The 16,009-nt window shown below is 44.6% G+C and overlaps 1 protein-coding gene across 2 annotated transcripts in view; it reads right to left on the bottom strand.

Moving 5' to 3' along the window:
* RYK (receptor like tyrosine kinase) overlaps positions 1-8,133 on the bottom strand; it is a 94,546-nt gene extending 86,413 nt beyond the window's left edge. The window contains exon 1 of one of the 2 annotated variants that reach the window (XM_070577537.1): positions 7,716-8,133. In XM_070577537.1, coding sequence (XP_070433638.1) covers positions 7,716-7,944 — 229 coding nt within the window. In that variant the 5' untranslated portion in view covers positions 7,945-8,133. The remainder of the gene's footprint in view (positions 1-7,715) is intronic. The other variant, XM_070577535.1, reaches the window with a different exon arrangement.
* Positions 8,134-16,009: the final 7,876 nt, after the last annotated feature.

A 16,009-nucleotide genomic window follows, 5' to 3' on the forward strand; every position in this document is an offset into this window, starting at 1 on the left:
GCTTTATCTATTAAAAAAATGTCAATGCCACCTATTTCCTATGGTTGATAAAACAAAAAAGAACACATGAAATACTTGGCACATAGCAAGGGGTATACTAAAATACACACATTTATATAAGAACAGACTTATTTATGAATAAGAATGGGACCTATGAAATTACTTTTCAGAAATATTCTACCGCTCAGCACTGTCACTTGCTGGGCACAGTAAAAGTAACTATTCATTACATGTTTATTATGTAACTCAGCAATACACATGCATCTATTTTGGCATACCACATTTTAATAGATCCTGCACAAATGAAAGCTGTTTAATAACGTTTTGATTAGAAAATATTGTACTTGATTTACATCAAGAAGGATAACACAAAACAGCATACTTTTAAGTGTGATATAATTTCAGAGTAGCTAATGGCTCTGTTTCATGTCCAAGTTTTTTTTTTGTTTTAGTACATATAGCTGGCAAGTTTTTTCAGAACACTAGCATAACCGCATTAAAACCCCAGAAGTAATACTGTGGAATGTCTCAATTCAGGCTGCTCAAAAAAAAAACACCCACATGTTTCATTTGTTTCTAAAGTGACCCTTAAAATCCAAACAATATTTTAGGCAGCACCTTCAGAACTGACTAAACTCAGGATGTGACTCACAGGGGACAGGTTTAGCCATAATTGGATAGAGTTCTCCCACATGCGTAGCATAAAGAAGGAAAAAAACCCTCAAAACCCACAATTGCACAATGTCTTGGCCTTACTCTCCCAATGAAGAACACATGGATTTAAATTCATGCTGTGTCAATGCCACCAGCACCACCCAAATGCCCAGGGTTAAGAGGTTGCTGCAGGGTGCTAACCCACCTCCACCAGCACCCCACCTCCTCAGGGTCTGGGCAGTGGCAGGTTATGCCAGACGTATCAGCAAGAGGACACCCTCCCAGCCCTCCCTACCAAGTGCCTGGCCTGAGGTTTAAGAGGAAAGAGAGGTGCTGGGAGGAGAGAAACATATGGCTCATCTCATTTTTCTTTCCCTCAACCACTTCCCAAAAGGAAAGAGTCCCTCGATTTTGCTACCCAAATCTGAAACCTTGATTCCTCTGTGACTCCTCCGTTTTCTTTAGCCCTCGGGGCTCCTCCACTAGGTCTTCTCCAAACTCCCCATAAATTCCTCACAAATCCATCCCACCCCTTCAGCTATCCTAGTTGATCCGTCTTATCACCAGAGGCTGACTCTGCCCCATTTCTCAGTTCCAGCTTTTCAGTCTCCAAGCTGCCCTTTTCACTGGGGCCACAGTGATCTTTTCTATAACCTCGTCCCAACTGCATTCTCCTTTCCTAAATTCCTCAACAGCTCTTTGTTATCAAAAGATAAAATCCAAATTTCTAATCCAATTTCAACCAACCTACCAGCTCTATATTCTGCCACACCCTGGCTTTGCCAATTTTTATCATCTTAGCCGCATTAGATTTTTCCTGTTCCTTGATTTTACACATCTGCTTCCATACCTCTATGGCTCTGTTCATGTTATTTTGTCTGCCTGGCACAAACTACTCCTCTTTTTTGCCTATCAAACTCATCCTTCAAGATGAGGCTGAAATGCCTCCTTTCCTGGAACACCTTCCCTAAACTCTAAGCCTCTCTCCCCCGCCCCCTTTTAGAGTCAAAACTAATTATTCCTAGAATAATCTACTTATATCTATCAGCAATATAATTCTTATCTCAGTGTTACAGTCACAGACATAACAGTCTCTCTTACGAAATTCTGAGTTCCTCAAGAAAAGAAATTTAATAATTTTGAATCGTCATTTTCTACCCCAATATATGGTACTTGGTGGGGCTTCAAAAATTGTTACTGGACTGATTTGGGGAGCAATTATCTCAACTAGTGTTGACCTGATTTTAAATAAGAAGTGAACAATGCTTAACTCTTCCAGAGGGTATTTATTTTAACAGAGAAGCAAGCTATCCAGACTGAATTCCTAATTGGTGGGAGGCAGAGTCTATTCTCAGGAGACCCCTGATCCCTACAGATTCCCCATCACCATCACCACTCAGCCATGACCAGGTAATACCACACTGCCTCACCACCAGCATTTTATCCCCAAACGCCTAGCCTGCCCCAGTGACATACCACTTTCACAAGCTCTGGACTTCCAGAAAATTTAGTACTTAACAGAATTATCAGTCAAATAGAGAACATGGGAGGATGCACATAATAATCAAGACCACAAACAAGCACATGTAGCTGCAGGCTTGCAGATTCTACTCCATGAGTATTTTGGTCAATCACAGCTCCTCCAGAGCTGACAAAGAGGCAGTATGGATTCCAGACTCAGGCAGGACTGAGTCAAGACCCGGCCCTCTACTCACTGCCCAAAGGGCCCTGAGTCAGAGCCGTTATCAGTAAACTGGGGAAATGGATGCCTACAATGCATCTGGTTAAGAAGAGTAAACGAGAGCAACTAGGAAGGGGCCTGGGGACACAGGGATGCCACATAGCTCCTAAGGCTTTTGGAGTCTCTGAATGAATGGACTTCCGTCAGGACTGCATGCCCTACTACCAGGAACTCAGCTAGTTACATACCTCCTCCAAGTCTGCTTCTTCCTCTATAAGATGGAAATAACAGTGCATACCTAACACAGGGATTACCTTTGTGCCTGACACAGCAAGACTGCCACATGGCAGCAGCACTCTAAAAAGTGTCAACTACTACTACCACACCACTACTATCCTTCTTAATACTGTTATTACAAAAAACTGCTACACCTCACATGCTCCTCAACAGTCAAAGCCCAATCCTAACTGCCATTTACAGTGGAATGACCACCAGCCTTTATCCCCACATCCTCCCCCAACTCCTCTAAAATGGTACTAATGAAACCACAAAGACAAACAGGAAGGGAAAGAAGACAATAACACACCATACACTTCAACAAACTTCTGCAAGATGGGAAACAGTTGAAGGAGTGGTCACTGTCCCTCAGGACCCCTGAAGGGTTCAGCCCTGGAGGTCCTAAGGGCCACCAAAGGCCAGCCTGAGGCTCAGGCCTGACAAAGAGGGAGCTTCTCAACAGGGTTTTCAAACAGTTGGGCTCCCAGGTCCAGCACGAAACGCCAAGTTTTTTCCGAAGAAACTGAAGCACAGAGGCAGGACAACCATAAACAAGAGAAGTCAAAGTCTACAGCCTGAACAGTGGCACCCTCCGTGCCTTCTCAACCAAATAACCCAAACCCAAACCCAAGCAGCAGGGTATCACCAAACACACCAGAGGCAGGAGACTGGAGGTGTCTTCTCTGCAGACACTGACTAGATCCAAAGAAGATGTGAAGGTGCTGATCCGTGGGGCAGACTGCCAAAGGAAAGTCCACCTGCACTCCAAGGGAGGTCACCAGACCCCAGCACACACACACATGCTCTCTCTCCCTTAATCAACTTTTCAGCATCTCACACTTAATTATAAACAGCCAAGGATCACCAGATATTTGCAATCTAAACAAACTTAAAAAGAACCCTGAAATGAGTAGGCACGATGGAGGAAGGAGAAGAAATATTAAAAACATATTAAACATACAAAAAAATTAAAAACAACGTACACAACTCAAAGATAAATGAAGACAGTATATCCATAAGACAAGAATAAAATGGAAATAGAAAACGAAATGAAATGGAAATGGAAACAGAACAAAAAGAGCTTCTAAATTTTAAAAACATCATCATTAAAATTTTAAAAATAAAAGCTTGGAAGACAAAATTGAGAAATTCTCCCTCTCTTCCCATCTCCAAATACAATAAATACGAGGCAACATAAGTTAAGGAAATCTACAGATCAATTCCAGGAGATTCCATAACCAAACCAATAGACATCTCATAAGGAAAAAGCAAAAAATGAAGGGTAGGAAATTATCAAAGAAGTAACAGACATTTTTAAAAACGGAAGGATATGAGTCATTACATTGAAAGGTCACGCTAAGTCAAGATGGATGATGGATGGACAGAAGGAAGAACTCACACAAAGGCTTATAAAACTTCAGAATGCCAGAGAAAATGACCCTGAGCTTCCTAAAAAGAAAAAAGGGAACCAGAATGGCTTTGGATTTTTCATCAGAAACACTTGAAGCCAGAAAACAGTGTGAAAATGCCATCAAAATTGTGAAAAAAAAAATTTATCTTCAACCTAATAGTCTAAATTCAGTCAAATCATCTATAAAACATGAGGATAGAAGAGACACCTTCAGATACGCACGGCCTCAAATAATTCACCTCCCATGCACCCTTCTTAGGAAGGTACTGGGGAGACATTGTAGCAAAATGAAGCAAACCGAGAAAAAGAGAGACAGGAGATCCAGGCAACAGGCTCCAAGACAGGAGAGAAGGGAACAGAAGTGCCAGGAAAAACAATCCTACTGTCCAGATTGGAACAAGAGGATGGGAGGCTCCAAAGCGTGAAGTCTCTAAGTGGAACCGATAGATGATTTGATGTGTTACCTGGAAAATAAAATATCAAAAGGCATTTAACATATTTCTTGAAGTATCTCGGGGAATGTAGTGCATCGCTGTTAGTGCACTCAAGCCAATTCTGACTCCTAGCAACTGTATACAGCAGAGCCAAACCCTGCCCCATCTTTTTGCGCCATCCTCTCACCTTCAGCACTCTGTCAGACAATGCTCCACTGCTATTCACACGGGTTCCATGGCCAATTTTTTCAGAAGTGGGTAGCCAGGTCCTTCTTCCTAGTCCATCTTAGTCTGGAAGCTCCACTGAAATCTGTGCACCATGAACGACCCTGCTCGTAGCTGAAATACTGGTGGCACAGCTTCAACATCGCAGCAACATGGAGCAAGAAGGGTGGTGTGGTTCCCTGACCAGGAAAGGAACTCGGCTGCAGCAGCGACAGCACCGAATCTTAACAACTAGACCACGGGAGCTGGCTTGAATGTAGCCATAGATGCATACAAAACTAATCAAAAAGTTTAAAAGGCAATTATTTGCCCCCAGAAAAACAAAAACGTATAGGAAAAGAAAACATAATCAAGAGTCACTATTTAACTCAGAAGTGAGCAATAAATATATACACAATAATGTAAATACTGATTGCTGGTTTTACAAGAAATTGTTACGTAACTATACTGGGGAGTTTGGGGGAGAGAAGAGGGCAAGTGCTCAGTTATGATAGTAGGAGGTCAAATGCTTACTCCACATTGATTTAGAAATATGAAAGCAAAAAACAGGAAAAAAATAAACAGAACTACTTTGAGATAGTAGCTTCCACTGGAAAGTAGGTCGTGGAGGATAAAAAGACCAAAGGCAGGAGACTGCTGTTTTTCATGTTAAACCTTTTAGCACTATTTGGTTTTTCCAAATTATGTGCATGTATTAACTGGATGGAAACAACTTATTTTCTCATTAAGGGCAATTAGTTCAATTTATAAAGTCATTATCAACTTCACTTATAAGTTTCTTATTTGGAATTCCAAATTCATTGTCTAAGAAACACTATAAAATGATGGTTAGTTTCCCAAGTCAGTTTTTAGAAGGCATTCAACCCATAATGATACAAAAATATGGTACAAAGTATTATTTCAAGTAGTCTTAGACACCGTAAGAGTTTTTGTGGGAAACTGCAGTCTGAGAACTCAAGATGCCTGGTGTACATCTCAGCCCTACCCACTTGCTCCTCCCCACCCAGAGGCTGCCAAGGAATACTTTAAAGGTAGAACACAGGAGGGAGATGGGAAGGGATGGAAGGAAAGGACCTGGATCCGGCAGGACGGAGAATCAAGAGACCCACTGCAACAGGTCAACTCTAGCTGCATTAGAGAAAATACTGCTGGAGGTCCCTCCGGCCCCAGAGGTGGACAAGGTTGATCAGTGAGGCAATACGCCCTCGCCTCCTCCAAAGAGCCCACTTCTGGGCATAAACTGTATGCTCATCAATCAGGTCACAAACACATCACTTCAGTATTAATTAGCAATGATTGCTTTTTCATCATGCCATAATCAAACTTCTACATAAATAATATCTTCATTTCATTCAATAAAACTTTGTGGCCTATGTCAACACTGTTTGATTTTTTTTAAATGATTATAAATTGTGTGACCTTGAGCAAGTTACCTAAAGCTTTACTTTCCTCATCTCTAAAATGGGAACAATGATATCTAACTCACAGGGTGACAAGAAAATTAAAGGAAATGATATACATAAAACATGTAGGGGCAAGTATACGGCAGGCACTCAATCGATGTCAGCCTCTTGTCCCTGTCCCCTAATCCAACCCAGGCTGGTTTCTTACATGTAAACAAAGTCACAAATTATATACACAATTTTAACCAACAAAACCATGCATAACACATTAATATTTTTTAAAAATTAATGTGATATGAGTTGATTTATAAGCATTCATTATTTTTCCTACACCTTTGTCTTATGTTCCAAGTAGTACCCAATTTGCGGTTTTAATTCAACTAAATGCAGCTAATTCGGCTAGACTAAAAAGAGGATTAAGAATGGCAGGACATTACAAAAACAGAGCATTGTTCTTTGGTTAAATACTACAAACCCATATATGTATGTAACAACGTCTAAACAGTCTGGTAAAAGCAATTCCACTTCAACATTGAGTCGAACTCAACACACTTTAAGAAAGTCTTATAACTTAAAAGAATAAAATAAAACTGACAGACAATAGATGCTTTAGAGAATAGTTTTTTTCCTTTAAACACTCAGATGCACGACAAACCTGAGCTGAAATAAAGGGACTGCCTTTATTTCACTTTATATTTATATTTAATACACAAAAGAAAGTCAACGTTTAAGTATCTGCAACTACCAGAGACTTCCCATTTGGGGCCGTTTCCATCAGATCTTCCTCTAACGGGTCATTTCCAGAATCTACAAACTCCCAACAGGAGAACACCATTAGTTTTCAAATTAATTCCCTAAACGACAAAGCTAGCTCAGTAGAACACAATCACCAACTGATCCAAAGCCAAGTTCTCCTTCCTCTACAAGGTAGGGGATCAGGCCATACTCCAACACACACAGCCAAGACAAGAACCAAAAAGGTACTAAGGAAGCTAAAAAGTCTGCTACCTGGACACTCATTATTTTAGAACATGCTTAGTGGTAGCAAGATTTGGAGACCGCCACAACATGTAGGGCCCCTATAACCCTCCCCTCCCCCCCCCTCATTTTTTAGAAAAGTATTATAACCAGAAAGGATGAGCACAGTAGTGTGGCCTCTACTGCGGCATCAAAACCACAGCCAAGCGTTTGCAAGTCTAGTCTAAATAAAACGTTTATTTCAAGATATCCAAAATCCAGGGCCCTGGAGTGACGCGCACAGGGTCACAGAAACTTGGAGCGGCAAGGAAGAAAAGTTGTAGGGGCGCTTGACTCGAGGGAATAGGGCGAAGGGCCGAAAAGGCTGGAATGGGGTGGATCCGGGTCTTTGGCGACGGCCGAGGGGTCCCGGGTCCTTTCGCCGCGGGGCAGCGAGAGCGCAGCGGGAAGGCCGGAAGGCTGACCCGGGCAGGGACCACACCTCCCAGCCAGCACGGCAGGCAGAGGCCGGGCCCGGGGTGCCCCGGGGCGCGGGACGGGATGGGGAGCCCCGGGGACAGGAGGGGACCCGCCCGCGGTCCACGGCGCGCGGACTGGGCCGCCGGCGGCCGGAAGCAGCCGAGGCCCGCCCGGGCGCAGGCGGCCCCACTCACCGATGAGCCGGCGCACCTCGTCCTCGCTCAGGTAGAGGCTCACGCTGGGCCCCGCGGCCGAGGGCGGCAGCGCCGGGGGCCGCGGGGCCGGGGCGGCGGCGGAGCCGGGCGCGGGCAGCAGCGGCAGCAGCGCGAGCAGGAGCAGCAGCGGCGGCGGCGGGGCCCTCAGGCCGCGGGCCCTCGGGAGGCGGCCCCGGCCCGGCGGCCCCGGCCGCGCCGTCCCGCGCATGGCCACCGCCGCCGCCGAGGAGGAGCGTGGGCCGCCCGCCGCGCCGCCGCCGCCCCCCCCCGGCCCCGAGCCCCTCACAGCCCCGAGCCGGGGGCGGCCGCCCAGTTCATCGCGCCGCCGGCCCGTTGCAGCCGGCCGCCGCTTCAGACCGCCGGAGCGCGCCGCCGCCGCCGCCTCCTCGGCGGCATCGTCCACTGCAGGGGGGCTGACCGCGGGGGCGCGCCCGTGCACGCCGCCGCAGCCCCGAGAGCGCGCACGCACGCCGGGCCGCGCCCCCGGCCCCCTCCCCACTTCCCGCCGCGGTGCGGGCCTGGCCTGGAGGGGAGCGCCTCGGTCTTAAAGTGCCTCTGCCGGCAAAGGGCTCTCTGGTCACCCTGTAATGGAGCCCATCCCCGCCGCACGTTGTCACCGGCCTCTTGTTTGCTTGTCCATTGTCTGCAATACCCCCCGCCCCCCGGACGGAGAGACCAGGCAGGCCCGGGCCGGCCTGCAGCCGAGCGGGCCCCCCAAATCCTGGGAAATGCCTGGATGCGGGCGCTCCGGTTGCAAAGGAGAAACCTGCTTTTTGTGTCGTGAGAAAATGGAGAAAAAGAGAGATCACCTTTTATCCCACCATCGGAGATCAACGTTAACATTTCTGTTTGCTCTCATGAATATATCCTATATACATTTATTCTGCAAGAAGATATTGCTCAGCGAACTTTAGTAACCTTATTCTCACAGTTACAAATGTTTATTTTTTATTATCTTTCTACGTCCCTATAATCAACCCGCATTTGCGGGTGTTAACCTGTGGTCCGTGCCAGGCTGTGACAGGCCCCCATAATAGGAAATTGTGTGTCTGTGTCTCAGTGTGTGCTAGTGTCTCTGTCCTTCGGTGTCTCTCAGTGCGTGCTGTGTGTATCCTTGAGCACACACAGAGAAGTGGTATGTACGTCTCATCATCTGTTCTAGGCAGTCCCTGTCTCCCCCAGAAATTAACAATCACGGATACATGTCGTCTCTAAAGGCAGCTGAGCGAGCCCGTGCACAGGGCCTCGTGATGTGTTTATATGAACCACCCAACATCGCGGTCAAACCTGCTCCAGGTGCCCCTTCTCTCTGTGAGGTTTCCAGGTGTCCCTGCTCGGCTAGGGTCCCCTAGACCTTGTGGGCAGGTCCCCGCCCTGACCTCCTGCCTCCTGCCAGCCCGCGCCTGGGAGCAGCTGCAATGAGGCCTGGGGGGCGGCTATTTTTATCCTCTGGGGAGAGTGAGGGAAGAGGGAGGCGGACGAGGCCGGAAGTCCTGAACTTGATTTTCTTCTCCAGTGAGAGGGATGGGTTCCATACAGAGATAAGCTGGCCTCGATTTTTTTCAAGCTTCAGCCCCGCCCGCGCAAGAAGGCTGTGCCCATCATCCTACGGGAGGAGCTGCGCAGGGGTGAGGGCTGAGGAAAAGTGCTCCACTAAAGAATGACAAAAAGGACAGCAAAAATGCTTCTGTTGGGGTAGCCCCTACTACTTGTTAGGGAGGCAGGGCTCGGTCAAGACGGGCTCGGGGCTGGGAGTGTGCTGAGTGAACAGGGTTTTGAATTCAGACAGGAGGCATTTTTTAAAGGATAGCATATTGCCTGCAGTTTTGACAATGGCTCCCAGTCCCCAAGTAAGAAGCTCCTGTCTCCTAGGGGACCTCTTCTTGTCAGTGACTTCTTGAGGGACTCTGTGCTGTAAACAGGGCACAGAGCTGTCAGTCAGGCCTGGCTGGGTTCTGGTACTTGTTAATTGTGCGACCTCGGGGAAAATTACTTAAACTCTCTCAGTTTTTCTCATTCATAAAATTGGGGTGATACTGCCAGAGTCACAGGGTCTTTACAGGATTTAATTGGAGAAGATGTGAGTAAAACAGCTAGGCAGACACTGGACTGGGTGGGTGTCACCCCCATTGTTATTGTTATTATAATTAACCCCTTCCCTCTAATGACTACTTCTTAGAAAGTTTCATCACCAGTTACCTCCAAACGGTTCAAATCAGGGATCCCCAAGAACTTCACTCAATAGCACCAAGCCTGGCCCAGCGCCCCTTGGTACCAGGCATCTCGCTTGGCCCTGGGACACCGGTAAGCAAGGTGCTTCCTTGAGACGTGTGATAAATAAATGTTTACTGCACATTTTCATCAGTGCTATGAAGAAAAAGATAGTGGTTCTCAAAGTGTGTTCCCAGACCAGCAGTATTATCACCTGGGAACTTGTAGAAATGTAAATTCGTAGTCCCAACCCCTAGAGTAACAGGAATAGCAACCTCAGGGGATAGCAACACACAGAGAAGTGGTGTATACATTTCATTATTTGTCCTAAGGTGTCCTTGTCCCCTAAAGAGCATCACAGGCCCTCCAGGTGATGCTGGCCAATGTCAAGAAGATCTCAGCCCTGCTCTCTCTCCTCAGGGGCACCGCAGTGGCCTCCTCACAGGCCTCCCTGCTTTCTTCCTCTTACTCCTTTCGCTGTTCTCAACACAGCAGCCAGAGCCACCTGTTAAACAGCAGCCAGATCGTGTTGCTCCCTGGCTCTTGGACTACCAATTGGCTCCTCAATTCATGTAGAATAAAGGCAAAGTCCTTACAAGGTGTCAAGGCAGTTCTCACTCTCCACCTCCCTCCCTTCCCTTCTGACCTTATCTCCTGCTCTCTCCCCACTCCTCCTCATCTCCTCTACTCTTTCCCTGCTCACAACCACAGTGGCTTCCTTGCTGTTCTTCTAACACACCAGACACAATCCTACCTCAGGGCCTTTGCACTGCTGTTCCCTGTACCTGGAATATAGTCTTCCTTCTGACATCCACATGGCTTCATCTCTCACCTCCTTCAAATCTATACTCAAACGTTAACTTCTGAATAAGATTAAAACTGTGAACTTCCCAATGCTTTAGTATAACTCCCCAGAGAAGGAACCGGTTCCCAGTCTCTCTCTCCTGTCTCTGCAGACACAAAGGTCTTCCCACAAACCCCAACCTACCCCTGAAGAGGGAGTCCCCTGTCCCTCCCCTGCCAAGATGTGGATGGCAGCTTCCGAAATTTCCCAATAAGTCTCAATGTGAAAATGCTAGGAAGCCCTGACCTCAGCCTCCTGAGGTTTCTTCACCTAGGGGAAATAAAGGCCACAGCCGTCACCACGCTCCACACATTGCCTCCTCTCTTGGTTCTGCTTGTCACGGTGGTGGACCTTATTCTGCTTCTCTGGGAGACAAACTTCAGAAGGCCTAGAAAACATCATCATCGGGACTTGTTTCACTCCTTAAAAAGGCCCCCTTGGGCTTGAGATGCTGCGGGGTGGGTGGGAGCTCTGGGCCAGCAGGGAGGAGCTGCGCAGGGGTAAGGCCTCCCAGGTAACGCAAATGACAGGGATGTTCCCTACGTGGAGTCCGACACCTCCTCAGAGTACCAGCTCCTATGCACAAGGATAGATGCATGACCCACAGAGCCCTGGGAACAACTTGCCCACAGGCCTGCGCTCAATCAGCTGGCGGAGGGATCTAGAAAGAGCTGGCTCCTAGTTCTTAAAACAGCCCCTTCTTTTGCAAGGAGCAGTTGAGAATGCTGCTGCGTGCTGCAGAGCAGTGTAGTTGTTAAATCTCCTCCCCACGGGTAGCATATTAACCCACTGCATTGTCACAGAGTCACGAGGCACGGAAGTACATGGAGTAAAATATGAACATCCCCCTTGACACAAACCAACGTCTCTCCCCTACCTCCCAGTTTGGCGTATGTTCTAATAGGCCTTTCTCTAGACATTTACCTACATATACATGTATTTAAACGCACAACTGTGTGTGGGGGACGGGGGGTTCAGTTTCATGGTAAGGGAATCATACAGGAAATAATGGTCTACCTGATTTGCTTTTTTCACTAATCAAAATAAATTGAGGTCTTGAAGTGGTTTGCATGGCAGGGCATACAAACGCACCTCCATAGAGTTCTTTTGGTTGGGATGGACCACGATGGGTTTCACAGTTCTGGTAATAGACCAAATATCCTTGCGCATACATCTTTGTGCACACTTGTAGATATTTAGAAGAGTGGAATCTCAGAAGGGGAATTGCTGAGTCAAAGGGAGTTACCTTTTAATGTTGACATTCCACTGAATTGCCCTCTGGAAGACTTTGCCAACGTACACTTTCACCAGTGGTGTAATGAAAGAGACTGAGTAAGGGATCAGTATTTTCCGTTTTGCTTTTGAGGGTCTAGGGAAAGAAAATTAACTCGTCGTTTAATCTGCATTTCCCTCATTGCTAGGGAGGTCGAGCAACTTCTCATATTATTTATTGCCCACTTTGTGAAGTATCTGTTCACAGGTTTTTCCTGGTTTTCTGGGGGGTTGTTTTTCTTCTTGATTTGTAGATATTTTCTTTTACTGCATCCCTTGTAATTTCAAACTTGCTTTATGTCCTTTGCTTAATCTGAATTTTGGATTTTTATTTTAGATAAATTTAACAGTTTTTTCCTTTATGGCTTCTGTGTCTTGCTTAAGATCTCCACAATTAATAATTTTTGTATTTTTCTAATACTTTTGTACTTTAAAAAAAGTTAGCTCCTTCATCTATCTGGAATTTATGTTTATATGTTGCATATGACACAATTTTATTTTTTCCATATGGGGAGCCATTTGTCCTAAACACTATTGCATTTGTTGAATATTTCACTCTTAGTCGTTAGAACTATTTTAGTCAGAATTCTCCAGAGAAATAGAACCAATAGAATGTACATATGTATATAGAGAGGGAGAAAGAAAGAAAAAGAGAGAGAGAAGTGAGATTTATTATAGGAATTGGCTCACATGGTACGGAGGCCAAGAAGTCCCAGGATCTGCCATGTGCAAGCTAGAGAACCAGAAAAGCCAGTAGTGTAATTCAGTCTGAATCCAAAGGGCCAAAAAGGGGTGGGGGCCATAGTGTATGTCCCAGTCTGAGGCCTGAGAACTAGGAACACTGAAATTGAAGGACCCTAGGAAATGGATGTCTCACTTCAAGCAGAGAGGGAATTCACCCTTCCTCCACCTTTTTTGTTCTATGCAAGCCCTCATCAGATTGGATGATGCCCACCCTCACTGATGAAGGCTGACCTTCTTTACTCAGCCTACTGATTCAAATGCTAATCTCTTCCAGAGACACCCTCACAGACACATCCAGAAATAATATTTTGCTAGCTATCTGGGCATCCCTTAGCCAAGTCAAGTTGACACATAAAATTAGCCATCACAAATCCACCCCTTGTCAACTTGGCACCCATACGCATCTCCTTAAATATATTTAATCTCTAAATAAAAACAATAACAAGGTCATAACTCTGCCCAACATGATACAACTATCCTACATACAACTGAAAACGCACTAATCCCTTCCCAAGAAGAGGAGGTAAAATCCTGGAGTGATGTTTACTCTTTTCTTGATATCCTGTAACATAAATGCTATGATGTGACATTAACCGTATTTAAATATTGATATAAAGTCAACACGTCTTATATCATAAGGGAATAAGAATGGAAAGAAGACAAAGATATTTGCTTAATGTATGCGTATATATACACAAATGTATTCATAACAAAATAAGTTTTTATTAATAATAAAATAAGTGTTTGGGACAAATGGCTGCATTTGGAAAAAATAAACATATTCATAACAAAATTCATGATAATTACAGTCCTCATTTCTGTAACTGGTCACATGGTTGTAGCTGGTATTTATAACCACCTTCTTCAATGACCATTCTGTATTCCCCTTGCCCTCAGCAAGCACCTTGGCTGGTGGTGGTTCTTTACTTGGTGGGGTGACCCAAACCTTCATGCCTAAAAGGTCTGCCCATTACTAATCCTGCCTGGATTGGGTTGTTATAGTTTTCCATTGACCTTGATCACAGAGCATGTACACTAAGAGACACCCTAAAGGATCTCCTGTATTCCAGACATTCTCTTCCTTACCTGTCTCCTGGTTTCCAGTATTGCTTTTGAAAAGTCAGTTGTAACTCCGCCACTTTGACAAAATAACTGTTTTTTCTCTATGGCTGTTTTAAGATCTTTTTTCACGGTATTCTGCAATTTCACTGGGCTATATGTAAAAGTGGATATCTTCCTATTTACATTGCTTGAAATTTATTGAGATTCCTGGATCTGATGTCTTTTAAGAACTCAGGAAATTCTCAGCTCCATTTCCTTTATCATTCCCAGATAGACAGATAGATGATTGATAGATAGACAGATAAATAGATAGATATGCATTTTTTTCTAAACCATTTAAGAATAGATGAGAGACATCATGCCCTTTTACCCCTAAACACTTCATTGTGACTTTTCTAAGAACAGGTTGTTTTCTTTCATAACCATAGTACAATTTTCAAAATATAGACATTTAACGTTGATATAATACTGTATTCTAACCCACAGTCCATATTCAAATCTCGTAAATTGTCGCAATAAAGTCCTTTACAACTATTTTTTCCTAGTCTGGGATCCAATCCAGGATCATTTGCACTTTGCATTTGTTTGTCATGTCTTTTTAGTCTCTTTTAATCTGAAAAGTTCCTCAACTTTTCTTTTGCCTGAAGTTTTTGACCTTGACCAATTATTTTGTCAAATATTCCTTAGTTGATGTTGCCTGATGTTTCCTCGTGATTAGGTTCTGGTTATGCATTTTTGGCAGGAGTATCACTGAAATGTTGTGTTCTTCTCAATGCATCGTATCAGGAGGCATGTAATGTTGGTTTGGCCCATTTCTGGTGGTATGAAGTTTGATCATTTGTTTCATGTGTTGTCTGATACATTTCCTTGCTATAAAGTTACTATTTTTCCTGCTGTGATTGATACGAAATTTGGGGGGAGATACTTTGAGATTATGTAAATCTTCGGTTCCTCCCCCAACTTTTATCTGCTGGTTTGATCACCTATTGATGATTTTCTAGCTTTACTATTCCTTCCATATTTAGTTGGCATTCAACCATAAGGGAGACCTTTCCCTTTTTCCCTATTTATTTTTTTCATTTATTTGTATCCATATGGATTCGCGGATTCTGATTTTGTTCAAAGGATTATAGTCTATTAGTATCATTGTATATTTTCATCCTCAAAATATATTTGAGGATATTTGAGATTTGGCCAGTGGGAGCCCCTTCAATTGGTTCCTGTATCCTTTTAACAGATCTCTAGCATTCACTGAGCATTTTCTTACTTTATGGAACAACAGATAATTCTTGTCTCCTCTTTTACTTTTCTGCCCCAGCCCTGGAATCAGCCATTTTTCTTAGAAGCTCCAGTTCCTTTTAGTGGAGAATGGTATTTAGAAACCAAGATTTAGGAGGAAAAATGAGAAAGCTCTTTATGTATGAATATGGAACTACCACCATTCTACACAGGTGAGTAAGACCAGGTGCAGAGAAGTATGTGGAGCATGCTGCTATTTGTACAAAAAAGGGGAAAGGAATATAATTTATGCACTTGTATATGTATAGTATAGGTTTGGGAGGTTACACACACACACACGCAAACACCATTGCCACCACCACCACCACACATTGATACTGATTGCCTGGGCAGAAGAACAGCAACAGTAATGGGAGGGAACCTTTTCATTGTATAGCCTTTGATAGTCTTTTGAATTGTGAACTGGGTGAACATATTCTCCCTTCCCTCAACAATTTGTCTTATAATTCTCCTAAAAAAGCAAAAAAACAATGTGGTTCTTCTTTAGGTTCTTGTTTTCTGGTGCTATTGTGGATTCTCCTCCTCCTTCTCCTCCTCTTCCTCTTTCCCCACGATTTTATGAGATTTGAGAGTGGGTGGGGAGGGACAGCAGATATGTGCGCCTAGTTTGCTTTCTGCTTCCATTCGCCTCTCTAATTTTAATCTGCAGTGAACACTATCATGTTCAAAATAGCATAAGCCAGTGTGATAGGGTTCTCCTCCAAAACAGAACCTATATATATACAGAGAGAGAGAGAGATTGTAAGGGATTGGCTCATGTGATTGTGAGGGCTGACAAGTCCAAATTTGTAGGCTGGCCAGCAGGCTGGAAATTCAAGGAAGAGTTGATATCACAGTTTTG

Source organism: Equus przewalskii, chromosome 15 (genome assembly GCF_037783145.1).
Source record: "Equus przewalskii isolate Varuska chromosome 15, EquPr2, whole genome shotgun sequence".
NCBI lineage: Eukaryota > Metazoa > Chordata > Mammalia > Perissodactyla > Equidae > Equus > Equus przewalskii.